Source organism: Aquarana catesbeiana, linkage group LG08 (assembly GCF_042186555.1).
Source record: "Aquarana catesbeiana isolate 2022-GZ linkage group LG08, ASM4218655v1, whole genome shotgun sequence".
NCBI lineage: Eukaryota > Metazoa > Chordata > Amphibia > Anura > Ranidae > Aquarana > Aquarana catesbeiana.
Genome location: NC_133331.1, coordinates 295,066,523 through 295,087,967, shown reverse-complemented (window position 1 = coordinate 295,087,967; position 21,445 = coordinate 295,066,523). Strand labels below are relative to the sequence as shown.

The 21,445-nt window shown below is 44.8% G+C and overlaps 1 protein-coding gene across 1 annotated transcript in view; it reads left to right on the top strand.

Moving 5' to 3' along the window:
* Positions 1 to 5,251: 5,251 nt before the first annotated feature.
* The window catches only part of LOC141106816 (uncharacterized), an 84,422-nt gene continuing 68,228 nt past the window's right edge, over positions 5,252 to 21,445 (top strand). The window contains exon 1 of the mRNA XM_073597744.1: positions 5,252 to 7,985. Coding sequence (XP_073453845.1) covers positions 5,410 to 7,985 — 2,576 coding nt within the window. The 5' untranslated portion in view covers positions 5,252 to 5,409. The remainder of the gene's footprint in view (positions 7,986 to 21,445) is intronic.

Sequence of the window (21,445 nt, the reverse complement as noted above, 5' to 3'; positions counted from 1 at the left end):
TCGGCAGTTTCCGTTCCGGCGCCGAGGAGAGAAGACATGTAAGTGCACAACACTACACACACACACACACACAACACAGTAGAACATGCCAGGCACACTTTACCCCCCCGATTGCCTCCCGATCGCCCCCCAATCACCCCTCCCCCCCCCCCTGTCACACTGACACCAAGCAGATATTTTTTTTTTTCTGATTACTGCATAGTGTCAGTTTGTGACAGTTACAGTGTTAGGGCAGTTAGTATTACCCCCCTTTAGGTCTAGGATACCCCCCTAACCTCCCCTAATAAAGTTTTAACCCCTTGATCACCCCCTGTCACCAGTGTCGCTAAGCGATCATTTTTCTGATCGCTGTATTAGTGTCGCTGGTGACGCTAGTTAGGGAGGTAAATATTTAGGTTCGCCGTCAGCGTTTTATAGCGTCAGGGACCCCCATATACTACCGAATAAATGTTTTAACCCCTTGATTGCCCCCTAGTTAACCCTTTCACCACTGATCACCGTATAACCGTTACGGGTGACGCTGGTTAGTTTGTTTATTTTTTATAGTGTCAGGGAACCCGCCGTTTATTACCGAATAAAGGTTTAGCCCCCTGATCGCCCGGCGGTGATATGCGTCGCCCCAGGCAGCGTCAGATTAGCGCCAGTACCGCTAACACCCACGCACGCACCGTACACCTCCCTTAGTGGTATAGTATCTGAACGGATCAATATCTGATCCGATCAGATCTATACTAGCGTCCCCAGCAGTTTAGGGATTGCAAAAGCGCAGTGTTAGTGGGATTAGCCCAGATACCTGCTAGCACCTGCGTTTTGCCCCTCCGCCCGGCCCAGCCCACCCAAGTGCAGTATCGATCGATCACTGTCCCTTACAAAACACTAAACGCATAACTGCAGCGTTCGCAGAGTCAGGCCTGATCCCTGCGATCGCTAACAGTTTTTTTGTAGCGTTTTGGTGAACTGGCAAGCACCAGTGGCCTAGTACACCCCGGTCGTACTCAAACCAGCACTGCAGTAACACTTGGTGACGTGGCGAGTCCCATAAGTGCAGTTCAAGCTGGTGAGGTGGCAAGCACAAGTAGTGTCCCGCTGCCACCAAGAAGACAAACACAGGCCCGTCGTGCCCATAGTGCCCTCCCTGCTGCATTCGCCAATCCTAATTGGGAACCCACCACTTCTGCAGCACCCGTACTTCCCCCATTCACATCCCCAACCAAATGCAGTCGGCTGCATGAGAGGCATTTTCTTTATGTCCTCCCGAGTACCCCTACCCAACGAACCCCCCAAAAAAGATGTTGTGTCTGCAGCAAGCGCGGATATAGGCGTGACACCCGCTATTATTGTCCCTCCTGTCCTGACAATCCTGGTCTTTGCATTGGTGAATGTTTTGAACGCTACCATTCACTAGTTGAGTATTAGCGTAGGGTACAGCATTGCACAGACTAGGCACACTTTCACAGGGTCTCCCAAGATGCCATCACATTTTGAGAAACCCGAACCTGGAACCGGTTACCGTTATAAAAGTTACAGTTACAAAAAAAAGTGTAAAAAAAAACAAAAAAACACAAACAAAAATAAAAATAAAAAAAAATAGTTGTCGTTTTATTGTTCTCTCTCTCTCTATTCTCTCTCTCTCTATTGTTCTGCTCTTTTTTACTGTATTCTATTCTGCAATGTTTTATTGTTATTATTTATTTTATTTTATTTATTTCAGGTACTTATATAGCGCCGTCAATTTACGCAGCGCTTTACATATATATATTATACATTCACATCAGTCCCTATACCCTCAAGGAGCTTACAATCTAAGGTCCCTAACTCACATTCATACCTATACTAGGGCCGATTTAGACAGGATCCAATTAACCTACCAGCATGTCTTTGGAGTTATTATTGTTATTATGTTTTATCATGTTTGTTTTTCAGGTATGCAATTTTTTATACTTTACCGTTTACTGTGCTTTATTGTTAACCATTTTTTTGTCTTCAGGTACGCCATTCACGACTTTGAATGGTTATACCAGAATGATGCCTGCAGGTTTAGGTATCATCTTGGTATCATTCTTTTCAGCCAGCGGTCGGCTTTCATGTAAAAGCAATCCTAGCGGCTAATTAGCCTCTAGACTGCTTTTACAAGCAGTGGAAGGGAATGCCCCCCCCCCCCCCCCACACCGTCTTCCGTGTTTTTCTCTGGCTCTCCTGTCTCAACAGGGAACCTGAGAATGCAGCCGGTGATTCAGCCAGCTGACCATAGAGCTGATCAGAGACCAGAGTGGCTCCAAACATCTCTATGGCCTAAGAAACCGGAAGCTACGAGCATTTTATGACTTAGATTTCGCCGGATGTAAATAGCGCCATTGGGAAATTGGGGAAGCATTTTATCACACCGATCTTGGTGTGGTCAGATGCTTTGAGGGCAGAGGAGAGATCTAGGGTCTAATAGACCCCAATTTTTTCAAAAAAGAGTACCTGTCACTACCTATTGCTATCATGGGGGATATTTACATTCCCCGAGATAACAATAAAAATGATTTAAAAAAAAAATGAAAGGAACAGTTTAAAAATAAGATAAAAAAGCAAAAAAAAAAAAAAGCACCCCTGTTCCCCCTGCTCTCGCGCTAAGGCGAACGCAAGCGTCGATCTGGCGTCAAATGTAAACAGCAATTGCACCATGCATGTGAGGTATCACCGCGACGGTCAGATCGAGGGCAGTAATTTTAGCAGTAGACCTCCTCTGTAAATCTAAAGTGGTAACCTGTAAAGGCTTTTAAAAATTTATTTATTTTGTCGCCACTGCACGTTTGTGCGCAATTTTAAAGCATGTCATGTTTGGTATCCATGTACTCGGCCTAAGATCATCTTTTTTATTTCATCAAACATTTGGGCAATATAGTGTGTTTTAGTGCATTAAAATTTTAAAAAGTGTGTTTTTTCCCCAAAAAATGTGTTTGAAAAATCGCTGCGCAAATACTGTGTGAAAAAAAAATGAAACACCCACCATTTTAATCTGTAGGGCATTTGCTTTAAAAAAATATATAATGTTTGGGGGTTCAAAGTAATTTTCTTGCAAAAAAAAATAATTTTTTCATGTAATCAAAAAGTGTCAGAAAGGGCTTTGTCTTCAAGTGGTTAGAAGAGTGGGTGATGTGTGACATAAGCTTCTAAATGTTGTGCATAAAATGCCAGGACAGTTCAAAACCCCCCCAAATGACCCCATTTTGGAAAGTAGACACCCCAAGCTATTTGCTGAGAGGCATGTCGAGTCCATGGAATATTTTATATTGTGACACAAGTTGCGGGAAAGAGACAAATTTTTTTTTTTTTTTTGCACAAAGTTGTCACTAAATGATATATTGCTCAAACATGCCATGGGAATATGTGGAATTACACCCCAAAATACATTCTGCTGCTTCTCCTGAGTACGGGGATACCACATGTGTGGGACTTTTTGGGAGCCTAGCCGCACACGGGACCCCGAAAACCAAGCACCGCCTTCAGGCTTTCTAAGGGCGTAAATTTTTGATTTCACTCTTCACTGCCTATCACAGTTTCGGAGGCCATGGAAAGCCCAGGTGGCACAAAACCCCCCCAAATGACCCCATTTTGGAAAGTAGACACCCCAAGCTATTTGTTGAGAGGTATAGTGAGTATTTTGCAGACCTCTCTTTTTGTCACAAAGTTTTGAAAATTGAAAAAAGAAAAAAAAAATTTTTTTCTCGTCTTTCTTCATTTTAAAAAACAAATGAGAGCTGCTAAAATACTCACCATGCCTCTCAGCAAATAGCTTGGGGTGTCTACTTTCCAAAATGGGGTCATTTGGGGGGGGTTTTGTGCCACCTGGGCATTCCATGGCCTCCGAAACTGTGATAGGCAGTGAAGAGTGAAATCAAAAATTTACACCCTTAGAAATCATGAAGGAGGTGCTTGGTTTTCGGGGCCCCGTACGCGGCTAGGCTCCTAAAAAGTCCCACACATGTGGTATCCCCGTACTCAGGAGAAGCAGCTGAATGTATTTTGGGGTGCAATTCCACATATGCCCATGGCCTGTGTGAGCAATATATCATTTAGTGACAACTTTTTGTAATTTTTTTTTTTTTGTCATTATTCAATCACTTGGGACAAAAAAAATAAATATTCAATGGGCTCAACATGCCTCTCAGCAATTTCCTTGGGGTGTCTACTTTCCAAAATGGGGTCATTTGGGGGGGTTTTGTACCGCCCTGCCATTTTAGCACCTCAAGAAACGACATAGGCAGTCATAAATTAAAGGCTGTGTAAATTCCAGAAAATGTACCCTAGTTTGTAGACGCTATAACGTTTGCGCAAACCAATAAATATACGCTTATTGACATTTTTTTACCAAAGACATGTGGCCGAACACATTTTGGCCTAAATGTATGACTAAAATTGAGTTTATTGGATTTTTTTTAGAACAAAAAGTAGAAAATATCATTTTTTTTCAAAATTTTCGGTCTTTTTCCGTGTATAGCGCAAAAAATAAAAACGGTAGAGGTGATCAAATACCATCAAAAGAAAGCTCTATTTGTGGGAAGAAAGGGACGCAATTTTCGTTTGGGTGCAGCATTGCATGACCGCGCAATTAGCAGTTAAAGCGACGCAGTGCCAAATTGTAAAAAGTGCTCTGGTCAGGAAGGGGGTAAATCCTTCCGGGGCTGAAGTGGTTAAACGCCTGAAATCTCACCAGAGCCCCCCCAACAGGGCGCCTAAAAAAAAAAAATTGTAAAAAATAATAATAAATAAAATTGTAAAAATATAAAACAGTAAAAAATTGTAACAAAAAGAAAAATCTACTAACACCAGTGGCGGAACTACCGGGGTCACAAAGGTCTCACTTCTCTCTCCCCTCCACCGACTGCTAGAATACATATTATGTGTATATATCTTTTGTTACACCCATTTCCTACCAGCTGGACATTTTATATCTGATGATGTGATTGGAGCACAGACTTTTACATGGTGATAATAATGTGATAACATCCTCTAACTTTGGACCCTTAAACAGAAAGTGATAATGAGGGAGGAGTCAATAACCCAATGATGGTGGTCTTCAGGATCAGTCCAGTCTTCATCTTGGTTGTTCTCCCCCCATCCTCACTCTCTGACCTCTGGTGGGGCTCAACCCCGCTGTTATTCATGACTAAATCATGGACTAAATAAGGAAGTGCAGGACTTCTTGTGTTGGGAAGATGGCAATGAGTGATAGAGGGGGTGGGGACACTCGTCCTATAATCCCCTCATCACTGTCACTCCTATAAAAGACAGTTCTCGTTGTTTCCTCACTCTCTGACTAAGGTCCATGAATAAAGAAATGAACTGGTAGGAGATCAGAGGACCCATTTACTAGTTACCTTGAGGGGGGAATTGTAAGATCCTCAGAGACAAAGCTGCCTGATGTGGGCGGAGTCCTGGTTTAGGGGAACCAATCTGCTCATGTCTAGTAATAATCTTTGTATTTCTATTTTAGTAGATGGACGGGAGATGAGGAAAACCTCAGAGGATTGTCTCACTTTGTCTCCAGACTGTAAAGTAGAAGATGAGGACATCACACAGTATAGTCCAGGAGAAAACCCGACTACCTCAAATGTCCATCCGGCACCACACAGTGTAGATGGACCATCGTATTCCTCTTATCCTGAGGAACCTCAGACTGTGAGGGACGGTGCCGGACCATCGTATTCCTCTTATCCTGAGGAACCTCAGACTGTGAGGGACGGTGCCGGACCATCGTATTCCTCTTATCCTGAGGAACCTCAGACTGTGAGGGACGGTGCCGGACCATCGTATTCCTCTTATCCTGAGGAACCTCAGACTGTGAGGGACGGTGCCGGACCATCGTATTCCTATTATCCTGAGGAACCTCAGACTGTGAGGGACGGTGCCGGACCATCGTATTCCTCTTATCCTGAGGAACCTCAGACTGTGAGGGACGGTGCCGGACCATCGTATTCCTCTTATCCTGAGGAACCTCAGACTGTGCGGGACGGTGCCGGACCATCGTATTCCTCTTATCCTGAGGAACCTCAGACTGTGAGGGACGGTGCCAGACCATCGTATTCCTCTTATCCTGAGGAACCTCAGACTGTGAGGGACGGTGCCGGACTATCGTATTCCTCTTATCCTGAGGAACCTCAGACTGTGAGGGACGGTGCCGGACCATCGTATTCCTCTTATCCTGAGGAACCTCAGACTGTGAGGGACGGTGCCGGACCATCGTATTCCTCTTATCCTAAGGAACCTGTGAGGGATGGTGCCGTCCTTCCAACAGATAAGAGATTTTCCTGTACTGAGTGTGGGAACTGTTTTTCACACTTGTCAAATCTTTACAGACATCAGAGATCTCACACAGGTGAGAAGCCGTATTCCTGTACTGAGTGCGGAAAATGTTTTTCACTGCAGTCTAGACTTTCCACACATCAAAGATTGCATACGGGGGAGAAACCACTTAACTGTTCTGAGTGTGGGAAATGTTTTTCAGTAAAGGCCCATCTTTACACACATCTAAGGTCTCACACGGGGGAGAAGCCGTTTTCTTGTCCTGAGTGCGGGAAATGTTTTTCAGCGAAGTCCAGTCTTTACAACCATCAGAGTTCTCACATGGAGGAGAAGCCATATTCCTGTCCTGAGTGCGGGAAATGTTTTGCACTGAAGTCCAGACTTTCCACACATCAGAGATTGCACACGGGGGAGAAGTCACTTTCCTGTTCTGAGTGTGGGAAATGTTTTTCAGTAAAGGCCCATCTTTATAGACATCTGAGGTCTCACACGGGGGAGAAGCCGTATTCCTGTCCTGAGTGCGGGAAATGTTTTTCAGTGAAGTCCAGTCTTTGCAACCATCAGAGATCTCACACGGGGGAGAAGCTGCACTCCTGTCCTGAGTGCGGGAAGTGTTTTTCAGATAAGTCCAGTTTTAACAAACATCAGAGATTGCACACGGGGGAGAAGCCTTTTTCCTGTCCTGAGTGCGGGAAATGTTTTGCAGTGAAGGCCCAGCTTTACACACATCTATTGTCTCACACGGGGGAGAAGCCGTATTTCTGTCCTGAGTGCGGGAAATGTTTTTCAGCTAAGTCCAGTGTTGACAAACATCAGAGAGTGCACACGGGGGAGAAGCCATATTCCTGTCCTGAGTGTGAGAAATGTTTTGCAGTGAAGGCCGTTCTTTACAGACATCAGAGATCTCATACAGGGGAGAAGCAGCATTCCTGTCCTGAGTGCGGGAAATGTTTTTTACTGAAGTCCAGTCTTTACATGCATCAGAGATCTCACACAGGGGAGAAGCCATATTCCTGTCCTGAGTGCGGTAAATGTTTTTCACTGGAGTCCAGTCTTTACGCACATCAGAGATCTCACACAGGGGAGAAGCCGTATTCCTGTCCTGAGTGCGGGAAATGTTTTTCACGGCAGTCCGATCTTTACACACATCAGAGATTGCACACGGGGGAGAAGCCGTATTCCTGTCCTGAGTGCGGAAAATGTTTTTCACGGAAGTCCTATCTTTACACACATCAGAGATTGCACACGGGGGAGAAGCCGTATTCCTGTGCTGAGTGCGGGAAACGTTTTTCACAGAAGTCTAGTCTTAACTCGCATCAGAGATCTCACACGGGGGAGAAGCCGTATTCCTGTGCTGAGTGCGGGAAATGTTTTTCACAGAAGTGTAGTCTTAACCTGCATCAGAGATGCCACACGGGGGAGAAGTCATATTCCTGTCCTGAGTGCGGGAAATGTTTTTCACGGAAGTACAATCTTTTCGTACATCAGAGATCCCACACAGGGGAGAAGCCGTATTCCTGTCCTGAGTGCGGGGAATGTTTTACAGTGAAGTCCAATCTTTCTGCACATCAGAGATCTCACACAGGGGAGAAGCCGTATTCCTGTCCTGAGTACGGGAATTGTCTGTCACAGAAGTCCTCTGCTTACAGTCATCTGAGATTGGACACGGAGGAGCATGAACTTTCCTGGTCTGAGTGAGGGAAATGTTCCTCACTGAAGTCCTGTCTTCCTGTACATCAGGAGACCCACACAACCCTCAAGGTGTATTATTAAGTGCGGGAAATGTCTTGTATATAAATGTTGCTGGAAATGTGGGGGAAGAAGCACACCCTGATAAACATCTCAGATATACTCTGATATAAAGCATCACCTTAGACAGGCGGAGCTTTATTTTGGTGGTATTTAATCGCCACTGGACTTTTTTTGTGTTATATTAACAAAAAAAATAGTTTTGGGGAAAAAAACACATTTTTCTGTTTCTGTTATAACGTTTTGCCAATAAAGAATCTTTCTTTGTGAATTTATGTATTCTGCTCCATTATGTATAATATAATATTCAGTCTGTTGGAAAGTTATAGAGTCCACAAACTATGGGATATGTTGGAAATGCATGTTGCCTGTCTCTGCAGGAATTAGGGGAAACCAGAAATCCAGCAGCTCCTGTGAGGGTAGCGCTACATTTGGGGGTCTCGTCCGGGATTCCCCTATGGTAACCTGCACATAGTCAACCAACTAGCCAAAGAACTGTAAATCTGTTACCAAGCGAGCCCGGAGAAGAGATGTTGTGCGGAGTTATCTATCATCCGGAACTGTATCATTCTACTAAAAGTGCAGTTTCTATGCTGTTGCCCGTAGCAACCCTGACAGGCCTTTGCATATCTGAAGTACTAGAGTTTTCCTGCTGCCTTAACAGTGGCTGGACCTGAAGACTGTGCTACACTATGTTACCAATAGTATTGGGACGTCTTTACACGCACATGAACTTTAATGGCATCCCAGTCTTAGTCCGTAGGGTTCAATATTGAGCTTGCCCACCCTTTGCAGCTATAACAGCTTCAACTCTTCCTGGAAGGTTGTCCACAAGGTTTTGGAGTGTGTCTATTAGAATGTTTGACTATTCTTCCAGAAGCACATTTGTGAGGTCAGGCACTGATGTTGAGAAGGCTTGGCTTGCAGTCTCCGCTCTAATTCCTCCCAAAGGTGTTCTATCGGGTTGAGGCCAGTCAAGTTCCTCCACCCCAAACTTGCTCATCCATGTCTTTATGGACCTTGCTTTATGCACTGGTCCAAATCATTTGGTGTGGGGGGGATTATGGGGTGGGTTTTTTTTCAGGGGTTGGGTTTGGCCGCTTAGTTCCAGTGAAGGGAACTCTTAAGGCATCAGCATACCAAGACAATTTGGACAATTTCATGCTCCCAACTTTGTGGGAACAGTTTGGGGATGGCCCCTTCCTGTTCCAATATGACTGCACACCAGTGCACAAACCAAGGTCCATAAAGACATGGATGAGCGAGTTTGGGGTGCAGGAACTTGACTGGTGTGCACAGAGTCCTGACCTCAACACAATAGAACACCTTTGAGATGAATTAGAGCGGAAACTGCAAAAGCCAAAATTTATCATGGCTGCTTGTCACACTAGACCAAGAAATCTTCTATGTATGGATCCCTTAGTTTCCTATGTTAGGCATGACTTCATACTAATACCTGAGATCAGACTCATGTTCTTATGGGTACAGCACAGATTAGAGGACATACAGTATCTAACAAAAGTAAGTACACCCCTCAGTCGAATATTTTCTTCTCTCTTTTCGTGTGACAACACTGAAGAAATGACACTTTGCTACAATGTAAAGTAGTGAGTGTACAGCTTGTATAACAGTGTAAATTTACTGTCCCCTCAAAATAACTCAACACACAGCCATTAATGTCTAAACCACTGGCAACAAAAGCGGGTACACCCCTAAGTAAAAATGTCCAAATTGGGCCCAATTAACTATTTTCCCTTCCCGGTGTCATGTGACTCATTAGTGTTACAAGGTCTTAGGTGTGAATGGGCAGCAGGTGTGTTAAATTTGGTGTTATCGCTCTCACTCTCTCATACTGGTCACTGGAAGTTCAACATGACACCTCATGGCAAAGAACTCTCTGAGGATCTGATAAAAAGAATTGTTGCTCTACATAAAGATGGCCTAGGCTATAAGAAGATTGCCAAGACCCTGAAACTGAGCTGCAGCATGGTGGCCAAGACCATACAGCGGTATAACAGGACAGGTTCCTCTCAGAACAGGCCTCGCCATGGTCCACCAAAGAAGTTGAGGTCACGTGCTCAGCGTCATATCCAGAGGTTGTCTTTGGGAAATAGACGTATGAGTGCTGTCAGCATTGCTGCAGAGGTTGTAGGGATGGGGGGTCAGCCTGTCAGTGCTCAGACCATACGCCACACACTGCATCAAATTGGTCTGCATGGCTGTCGTCCCAGAAGGAAGCCTCTTCCAAAGATGATGCACAAGAAAGTCTGCAAACAGTTTGCTGAAGACCAGCAGACTAAGGACATGGATTACTGGAACCATGTCCTGTGGTCTGATGAGACCAAGATAAACTTATTTGGTTCAGATGGTGACAAGCGTGTGTGGCAGCAACCAGGTGAGGAGTACAAAGACAAGTGTGTCTTGCCTACAGTCAAGCATGGTAGTGGGACTGTCATGGTCTGGGGCTAAATGCGTGCTGCCGGCACTGGGGTGCTACAGATCATTGAGGGAACCATGAATGCCAACATGTACTGTGACATACTTAAGCAGAGCATAATCCCCTCCCTTCAGAGACTGGGCTGCAGGGCAGTATTCCAACATAACGACCCCAAACACACCTCCAAGATGACCACTGCCTTGCTAAAGAAGCTGAGGGTAAAAGTGATGGACTGGCCAAGCATGTCTCCAGACCTAAACCCTATTGGTCATCTGTGGGACATCCTCAAATGGAAGGTGGAGGAGCGCAAGGTCTCTAACATCCACCAGCTCCGTGATGTCATCATGGAGGAGGGGAAGAGGACTCCAATGGTGACCTGTGAAGCTCTAGTGAACTCCATGCCCAAGAGGGTTAAGGCAGTGCTGGAAAATAATGGTGGCCACACAAAATATTGACACTTTGGTCTCACTTTTGTTGCCAGCGGTTTAGACATTAATGGCTGTGTGTTGAGTTATTTTGAGGGGACAGAAAGTTTACACTGTTATACAAGCTATACGCTCACTTTTTTACATTGTAGCAAAGTGTCATTTCTTCGAAGTTGTCACATGAAAAGATAGAAGGAAAGGTTTACAAAAATATGAGGGGCCTACTCACTTTTGTGAGATACTCTATAATATCCTACATAAACCTGCCTACAAAGGGAGTGCAGTGGCCAAGAGTATATCATATACAGACCAGGGTACTGAGTGCAGTGGTTAGGAGTATATCATATACATCCCTGTGTATAGAGTGCAGTGGTAAGGAGTATATCATATACAACTCAGGATACAGAGTTCAGTGGTCAGGAGTATATCATATACAGCCCAGGGTACAGAGTGCAGGGGTCAGGAGTATATCATATACAGCTCAGTGTATAGAGTGCAGAGGTCAGGAGTATATCATATACAACTCAGGATACAGAGTTCAGTGGTCAGGAGTATATCATATACAGCCCAGGGTACAGAGTTCAGTGGTCAGGAGTATATCATATACAGCCCAGGGTACAGAGTGCAGGGGTCAGGAGTATATCATATACAGCTCAGTGTATAGAGTGCAGTGGTTAAGAGTATATCATATACAGCTTAGGGTACAGAGTGCAGTGGAAAGGAGTATATCACATACAGCCCAGTGTACAGAGTGCAGTGGTCAGAAGCTAGAGTTAGGCCGAATACCCCTCCGGTTCGGTTCACACCAGAACTCCCGAACAGACAAAAAAAACGACCCCGAGCCACAAACTCTATTAAAGTCCATTGGATCCGAACATGAAAAATCTAAAGTTCTCATTTTGAAGGCTTATATGCAAGGTATTGGCCATAAAAAAAGGGTATGGGGGTCCGCATGCTGCCCTGGGGGATATGTATCAATGCAAAACATTTTTGTTTTTAAAGTAGCAGTGATTTAAATGGTGTTTAATGTAAAACCATAAAAATGAAAAATTCCTTTAAATACAGTGCCTGGGGGGTCCCCTTAGTCTGCCTGTAAAGTGATACAACTGTACCATGTATAGAACCTGTTGCAGCAAAAATGACATTTATAAAGAGAAAAAACTGGCATTTTTAAACCAATCATCGCGACTGCAAGCCATTGCCGAAAATAAAAATAAAGTGAAAAAAAAAACAGTGTGGGGTGCCCCCCCCAGCATACCAGGCCCTTTGTGTCTGATATGGATTTTAAGGGGAACACCACGCCAACTTTTTTTTTAAATGGCACGGGGTCATCCCCATAATTCTTACCAGGCCCTTATCTGAGCATGCAGCCTGGCAGGCCAGGAAAGGGGGGGCGAGCGACCATCCCCCTCCTGAACCATTCCAGGCCACATTCCCTCGATGGGGTGGTGCTTTGGGGCAGAGGGTGGCTCTGCCCTCCTCACCCCAAAACACCTTGTCCCCATGTTGATGGGGACAATGGCCTCTTCCTGACAACCGGAAGCCCCCTTTAACAAAGGGGTCCCCAGATCCCACCCACATGTGAATGAGTAAGGTATACCCCTACCCATTCACCAAAAAAGTGTAAAAAATCTAGACAGCAGGCAGTCTTTAAGAATTCCTTTATTAAAAAAATGAAAAAAAAAACAGGTCCCCCCAATGTAGATCCATCATCAATCACGATGCACATCGCAACGCCGGACCCAAAAACAGAAAAAATAAACAAGCTGCCCACAATGAAGACTAACTGAAGAATGCTTGCTCCTCCATCTAGCAGTTCCTAAATAGGTAAAGGGTTGGGCCACCTGGGGACATTCCCTTGTGACATCACTGAGCCCATATTCATTCACACAGGAGAGGGACAGGATCTGGGGGCCCCCTTGTTAAAGAGGGCTCCCAGATTCTGATAAGCCACCTGCACGCAGACCCCCACAATCACCGCCCAGGGTTGTCAGGAAGAGGCCCTTTGAGGTGGGGGGAGGGCAGAGCTGCCCCAAAGCACCCTCTCATATTGAGGGCATGTGGCCTGGTATGGTTCACACCCCTTTTCCTGACCTGCCGAGCTGCATGCTCGGATAAGGATTTGGTATGGATTTTGTCGGGGACCCCACACCATTTAAAAAAAAAATTGGCTTGGGGTTCCCCTTAAGATTCATATCAGACCCAAAAGGCCTGGTATGGATTAGGGGGGACCCCCACACCGTTTATTTTTTTAATTTTCTGTTACCGGAAAATTCGGCAATGAGTTTTTTTTTTTCACTCAGCTATTAATGGGGAAGCCACTGACAGCTCATCCGTTGTTAAGGACTCAACGGCTGGCTTACAAATATCCTGCCAAGAGCACAGAAAATTCAGGCAATGTTCAGGCCGAACTTATGCTCAGCCCGAAACGTTCAGGGTCAGAAGTATATCATATACAGGCCTGTGTATAGAGTGCAGTGGTCAGGAGTATATCATTTACAGCCTTGTGTATAGCGTGCAATGGTCAGGAGTATATCATATACAGCCCTGTGTAGAGAGTGCAGTGGTGAAGTAATGTAGAGTATTAGGACCATGATAGCCATATCCTCCCGAGTACAGGGATACACGTGTGAGACTTTTTCACAGCCTGACCACATAGAGAGGCCCAAAATCCAAGGAGCACCTTTGGGCTTTCAATGAGCATCTCATAAATTAAGCATCCAATTACCTGACTACCTATCACATTTCTGGAGGTCCTGGAGAACGGCAGTGGAAACACCCAAAAAATGACCCCCTTTTTTAAAGAAAATTCTCCAAGGCAATTTCTGAAAGCCATAGTATGTCTTTTGAAAATGTAATTTTTTGTCACAAGTTTTTGGGAAATGCAGGAAAGAAAATTAAAATGTATTTTTACACAAAGTTGTCAATGAATGAGATATTTCTCTCACACAGCATAGACATATATAGAATTACTGCCCAAAATGCATTCTGGTACTCCTCCCGAGTATGGGAATAGAGACTTTTTCACAGCCTGGCCATGCAGAGGGGCCCAAAATCTAAGGAGCACCTTCAGGCATTCCTTCGGCATAAATTATGCATCTAATTTACTGACTATAGCAAAAAGAACCCTAGGATACTGGGAGCCTGATCAATAGAAAGCTAAGTGGAGATGCCACCCACTATAAGGGCTGGGTGTATATGCAAGAAACTAGACCATCAAAAATGTATGTTTATTGAGTGATAAAGATCAAGCATAAAACAGAGGTTTCTATACCCTACAAAAACACCCCCCCCCCCCCCAGAAAACCCACACTCTTCCCACCCACATACCTACACCCTCCCACTAAAATATGGTTCCCCAACACTGACTCCCCTAAAAGAAGCCCGGAGCAGCCCTCTTGGAGAGCTAGGACAGTGCGACCACAACACCCATAAAAGATGGATCCCCTATAAGAACAGCACCTGCATGCTGGTAAATATATACTGGTAACACAGAGTCCTGAATGTGGTGACACTTCACCTTAGAGCCACAATGAGCGAATGCAGTGGAACCAAAAAACGAGAATCCTGAGGGCCAGTATCCAGAACACTGCTGAACAGCTGGGTCAGTAATAGCGAGCTTGGGGTGAAAAAATGACAGTCCGTGAATATGGGATAAAATAGATGTCAGATGAGGCTCTCTGTAACAAATTTCCTGACTACCCATTAGGGATGGACGGAACGACCCCCTGTTCGGTTCGCACCAGAACTTTCGAACATCGGGAAAGTTTCGGAACCGAATAACAAACCCCATTGAAGTCTATGGGACCCGAACGTGAAAAATCAAAAGTGCCCATTTTGAAGGCTTATATGCAATTTATTGGGCATACAATGGTTATAGGGGTCTGGGTACTGCCCTGGGTGAAATGTATCAATGAAAACATTTTTTTTAAATGAGCAGTGATTTATTGATGCTTAAAGTGAAAACATAAAAATGAAAAATTCCTTTCAATATAGTGCCTGGGGTTCTCCTTAGTCTACCTGTAAAGTGGCAGATCTGTACCATGTATAGAAGCTGCTGCAGCAATAATTGCATTTCTAAAGCTAAAAAAAGAAAATTTTCCCTGCAAGCTTTATTTTGTAAGCAACGGCTTGGGGAGGCAGTCTGTATGATGAGACCACAATGTAGTGCACTGGGAACAAGATTAGAGATTTTTTGAATAAATTCTCGTGTCTCTTCCACGGACTTTGGATTTCTACTTCTGTAACGGGTGCAGAAAAATTGATCTTTTGATGAAAGCAAGAATTGGCCTTGGTGTCCAAAATTGTAATGATATACACCTGTCAAACAGGTGCGGAAAAATTGGTCCTTGGGTGTTAATTGTGCCCATGAAACCTACACCAAAAACATTCTTCCAGATGAAATCAACACCCACAACACCAGGCAGTCTAAAAGTCCTGCAGAGATTCCACATCCCAAAAACTCTTAATCAGCGACATCTACATTAGGGTCTTCATAGCTGCTGGTAATTCAGGACTTATTAATTTTGATAAAAGTCAGACGGTCCACGGAGTCTCTGGACAGACGCGTTCTATTATCAGTAACAAAACCTCCAGCAGCACTAAATGCCCGTTCGGAAAGCACACTGGATGCAGGGCCACCCAGCAGCTCAATAAAAAGCTGGGCAAGTTCTGGCCAGTGGTCTATTCTCATGACCCAATAAGCCAGTGGATCTTCGACTGGAAAGCTCTCCATCACTGTTTTTGCCCCGAGATAATCGTCCACCATGTGATGCAGATGCTGCCGATGGGATATGGAAGCTGACAGCCCTGGGAGGCGAGGACTAAAAAAATTCAGAAATGCATCACATAGGCGTCCACCTTCTCCACTGCTCCTCTCTTGACCAACAGAAAACAACATTTTCCATGACACTGTAACCTACCAGAGTCGGGAAAAGCTTTCGATAAACTTCTCTTCAAGGTGTCCTCAAGAGATTTTATCTCCTGCACTCTCTGTGGGGATGGGAAGAGTTCTGAGACTTTCCCCTTATAACGGTGGTCAAGAAGGGTTGTCAACCAATAGTGATCCTTCTTCTTTATGCCACGCATTCTTGGGTCCTTTCGCAGGCTTTGAAGCATGAGGGAGCCCATGCACTACAAATTTGCGGAGGCATAAGAAGCAGACTCCTCTGGGTCACTGAGGGGATATAGTATTTGGAACTGCCTCCTCCAAGCCACATACTACTCCCAAGGGTTCTGCAGTGTAGATGGAAAATGATCTTGTATATCTTCCTCTGCTTCAATGCCTCCGATCCTGCCAGAATCCTCCTCCTCCTATCTCTCCTCTTGTGTGTTCTGTGGCATAGGAACAATGGTGTCTTCATAAAGTGGGCCTTGAGAGGAAAGGAAGTCCTCCTCTTCCTCCCGCTGCTCTGCCTTGCGTGCCCTGTCCATAATGCCACGCAGAGTCTGCTCCAGCAGGAACACAACCGGGATTGTGTCACTAATGCATGCATGGTCACGGCTCACCATCCTTGTGGCCTCCACAAATGGTGACAGTACAGTGCATGCATCCTTTATGAGCAGCAATTGGCGTAGGGAAAAAATTCTGAGCCGGCCCGAGCCTGTCGTTGTGCCATACTTACACAGGTACTCATTGACGTCCCTCTGCTGCATGTGTAGCAGCTGCAGCATTGCCAAAGTCGAGTTCCATTTGCATGTTACAAATCAGGCGATTTACGGGCAGGTGAAATTCCCGCTGAATTTCAGCCAACCGAGCACTGGCTGTGTGGGACCACCTGAAATGGCTACAGACTCTTCTGGCCTGCTTTAGCAGATCTTCCAACCCTGGGGACCTAGTTAGAAAATGATATACCACCAAATTGAGGACTAATGCCTTGTCAAGTATGTGGTACCCAAATGATTTGTGTTTTTGCCACGCTTGAGACAAACTTTGCAAATAGCAACAGTGCGATTGGCTGCACATGTGCTAAAAAAGGCCCAGACAGCTGAGCTGTGGGAAGTGGGCCCGAAAATAACAGCTCCACAAAGTGATGGAATGGGTTGGCTTCTCTCTACTCTTCCATGATGGTTAGCACGTTGGGGTTGTGCCTCACCCTCACTTTCCTTCTCTGTTCTATCCAGCACCCATGTCGAGCCAGTGACCTCATCATCATCATCTCCTCCGTCCTCATTACCACTGGAGGCAACTTGGCAATACGCTGCAGCTGGGGGAACATGACTGCCAATTTGTGTACCAGTGTTCTCCCCTCTCTGTACGCTGATGTTCCTGCTTTCCTCAACCTCAGAGTCAGAACCAACATCTGAATCGAGTAATGGCTGTGCATCGACAAGGAGCAAGTGGCAAGTGTTGCAAAATACTCAGCTGACTCCTCCATGCCTGATGCTGGCGCTATGGCAGGAATAGATGTGGACAAGGAGGCAGGTTTTGCCACTCTGGCAGCTGCAGGGGACTGCGCACTTGTCTCTGCTTGGGTGACGGAGGATGTGGAGGATGAGGATGGTTTAGTAAGCCAGTCCACCACCTCCTCTGCATGCTGTGGCTGGATAGCACGGGCACCATCACTAAACAGAGGAAATGGTGCCCTGCCTAAAGTCTGTCCATTTCCACCTTTGCCTGTGGACACATATGCTGCTGGCCCCCTCACAGTGCCATGGGAACGTCTGCCTCTCCTTGCTGTCCTCCCAGACATGATGGGGGGAGTGGGGGATGCTTATTAGGAAAATGTAATAAAGATGTGGAAATGTGTACGTGGATCCACTTTAATCCATGGAAAGTGGCCTGCACTGTAATTTGAGTATTCACGACACAGACACACTACACGGATACACTATAATATACTGCGTCAAAGGTGCAGTAACGCACAGAACTATATGGCGTTAAACTTGCAGTAATGCACAGAACTATACGGCATTAAACTTGCTGTAACCCAGAGGACTATATAGCATTGAACTTCAAGTAACGCAATGAAATATACAGCGTTAAACTTGCAGTAACGCACAGAACTGTATGGCGGTAAACTTGCAGTAACGCACAGAACTACAGTCAGGTCCATAAATATTGGGCATCGACACAATTCTAATCTTTTTGGCTCTATACACCACCACAATGAATCTGAAATGAAACAAACAAGATGTGCTTTAACTGCAGACTTTCAGCTTTAATTTGAGGGTATTTACATCCAAATCAGGTGAACGGTGTGGGAATTACAACATTTTGTATATGTGCCTCCCACTTTTTAAGGGACCAAAAGTAATGGGACAATTGGCTGCTCAGCTGTTCCATGGCCAGGTGTGTAAAAAAAGAGGGGGTGGTAGTTGCGCTGTGATAAGAAGGGGATAAAGGGGAAAAAAGGGGGGAGGGGACTAAACTAAAGTGCATGTGACCGACATGCCAGGTAACCAAAAAAAATTATAAAAATCAATAAACCAAGAATAAGGGAGAAAATAACATGTGCATATAATAACCACTGTGAGAATACTACTAACTAGTGTGTAAAAAATGCTGACGTGCAGCAACAAGGAAGATGAATTACATAGCATAATAATGAAGAGTGCACATGAAATGAGAAAGGCGACCAGGCCAATATAAAACACAGGTGGTAATTACATTGATGTGAAATGTGTAAGTGAAAAATGACAACACACTGAGTGCATGAATAGACAAATACAAAAATTGAAGACAGAAAAATATCTATATAATAGTCCCAATGATAAGTGTTGTAAAAAACCGAAACACTTGGCAACTAGCAAGTAGATCAAAAAAACATGAGAAGGAACTCGGCATATAAAAAACAGAAAATAAGTATATAACACAAAAAATATATATATATAGTGGCAAAAAAAAAAAAAAAAAAATATGTAAAAGGCAGTCCCGCCACCAAATGTGACACTTCTGAGAGACAATCCAAAATCACAATGGTATAAGTGAAAGAAGAGGAGTGATCTTCAGTGGGAACACCTCAGTGTCCACAGGCTCCTTACCTTACAGCTGTAAGGTATACAGCATATATGTTTGAAGCCAAGTAGATAATGGAATCCAAAAATGTAGCAGATGGTGTAGCTCACAGATGCGGTATATGATATGCAGAGAAAAAACAGGATAAAACAGCATATGGTGTGATACCGTTTGATGTTTAAGAACACAGGAGGAAAGGCAGGATGAGGGGGAGAGAGGGGGTTGCACTCACTTGTAACCAATGAGCGCAAGCCTCAACCCACGAGCGCCGAGCTCGTATATTCCCAGCTGTTGGCCAAGGACCCTCCAACGTCTCTCGCCTCCTGTTGCTCACCACCCGTCATAAAACGTATGAACAGTGCAGCATCGAAACAAAAAAAACGCACATAGCGTGATCCCGTATGATATAGAATTTAATACACAAACTCAAATGTCATAAACTTACAAAAGATGACAGCTGGGGGGTAAAAACTCAGCGAGCGCCGTGCTCGTCGCATCAGCTGTTGTGTGGCAGCGTCCCGTGCTCCTAACGCGTGTCGTCACGTCACGTGACTTCTTCAGAGGAGGTGTGTGTTATTCCCTCATTATCCCATTTACAAGGAGCAGATAACAGGTCCAGAGTACATTTCAAGTGTGCTATTTGCATTTGGAATCTGTTGCTGTCAACTCTCAATATGAGATCCGAAGAGCTGTCACTATCAGTGAAGCAAGCCATCATTAGGCTGAAAAAACAAAACAAACCCATCAGAGAGATGGCAAAAACATTAGGTGTGGCCAAATCGACTGTTTGGAACATCCTTAAAAAGAAAGAACGCACCGGTGAGCTCAGCAACACCAAAAGACCCGGAAGACCACGGAAAACAACTGTGGTGGATGACCGAAGAATTCTTTCCCTGATGAAGAAAACACCCTTCACAATAGTTGGCCAGATCAAGAACACTCTCCAGGAGGTAGGTGTATGTGTGTCAAAGTCAACAATCAAGAGAAGACTTCACCAGCGTGAATACAGAGGGTTCACCACAAGATGTAAACCATTGGTGAGCCTCAAAAACAGGAAGGCCAGATTAGAGTTTGCCAAACAACACCTAAAAAAGCCTTCACAGTTCTGGAACAACATCCTACGGAGAGATGAGACCAAGATCAACTTGTACCAGAGTGATGGGAAGAGAAGAGTATGGAGAAGGAAAGGAACTGCTCATGATCCAAAGCATACGACCTTCACAGTGCAGATGGACAACGACCCGAAGCATACTGCAAAAGCAACCAAAGAGTTTTTTAAGGGAAAGAAGTGGAATGTTATGCAATGGCCAAGTCAATCACCTGACCTGAATCCGATTGAGCATGCATTTCACTTGCTGAAGACAAAACTGAAGGGAAAATGCCCCAAGAACAAGCAGGAACTGAAGACAGTTGCAGTAGAGGCCTGGCAGAGCATCACCAGGGATAAAACCCAACGTCTGGTGATGTCTTTGCGTTCCAGACTTCAGGCTGTAATTGACTGCAAAGGATTTGCAACCAAGTATTAAAAAGTGAAAGTTTGATGGATGATTGTTAATCTGCCCCATTACTTTTGGTCCCTTAAAAAGTGGGAGGCACATATACAAACTGTTGTAATTCCTACACCGTTCACCTGATTTGAATGTAAATACCTTCAAATTAAAGCTGAAAGTCTGCAGTTAAAGCACATCTTGTTTGTTTCATTTCAAATGCATTGTGGTGGTGTATAGAGCCAAAAAGATTAGAATTGTGATGATGTCCCAATATTTATGGACCTGACTGTATATGGTGTTAAACTTGCAGTAATGCAATGAAATATATGGCGTTAAACTTGCAGTCATGCACAGAACTATACGGCGTCAAACTTGCAGTATCGCACAGAACTATATGGCATTAAACTTGCAGTAACACAATGAAATATACGGTGCTAAACTTGCAGTAAGGCAATGAATTATACGGCGTTAAACTTGCAGTATCGCACAGAACTACCGTATATACTCGTGTATAAGTCGAATTTTTCAGCCCCTTATTTGGGGCTGAAAGTGCCCCCCTTGACTTATACTCGAGTCACTGCCGTCTGCCTACATGATCAGCGTGTCATGCAGGCAGACAGCGGCCAGCGTGTGCTACATAGCACTTGGCAGCGGCTCTCACTGTTCAAAAGCCGCGCCTCCTCGTCTGTGATAGGCAGTCAGTGTACAGCCTATCACGGACATTCTCTCATCCTCGTCCGTGGTATGAGGATGAGAGAATGTCCCTGATAGGCTGACCGCTGACTGCTGGGAAATGGAGTTTTCTGCCTATCATGGATGAGGAGGAGGCACGGCTTTTGAACAGTGAATGGCCGCCGAATAGTAATAGCACACGCTGATCGGTGCAGAGCGGCACATGGAGGCATGCACAGGACACAGGTAGGATGCACACACATGCACACAGACACATGCACACAGGTACATATACACATGACACATACACAGGACACAGGTACATGACACAGGTACATATACACATGACACAGGTACATGACACAGGTACATATACACAGGACACAGGTACATATACACAGGACACAGGTACATGACACAGGTA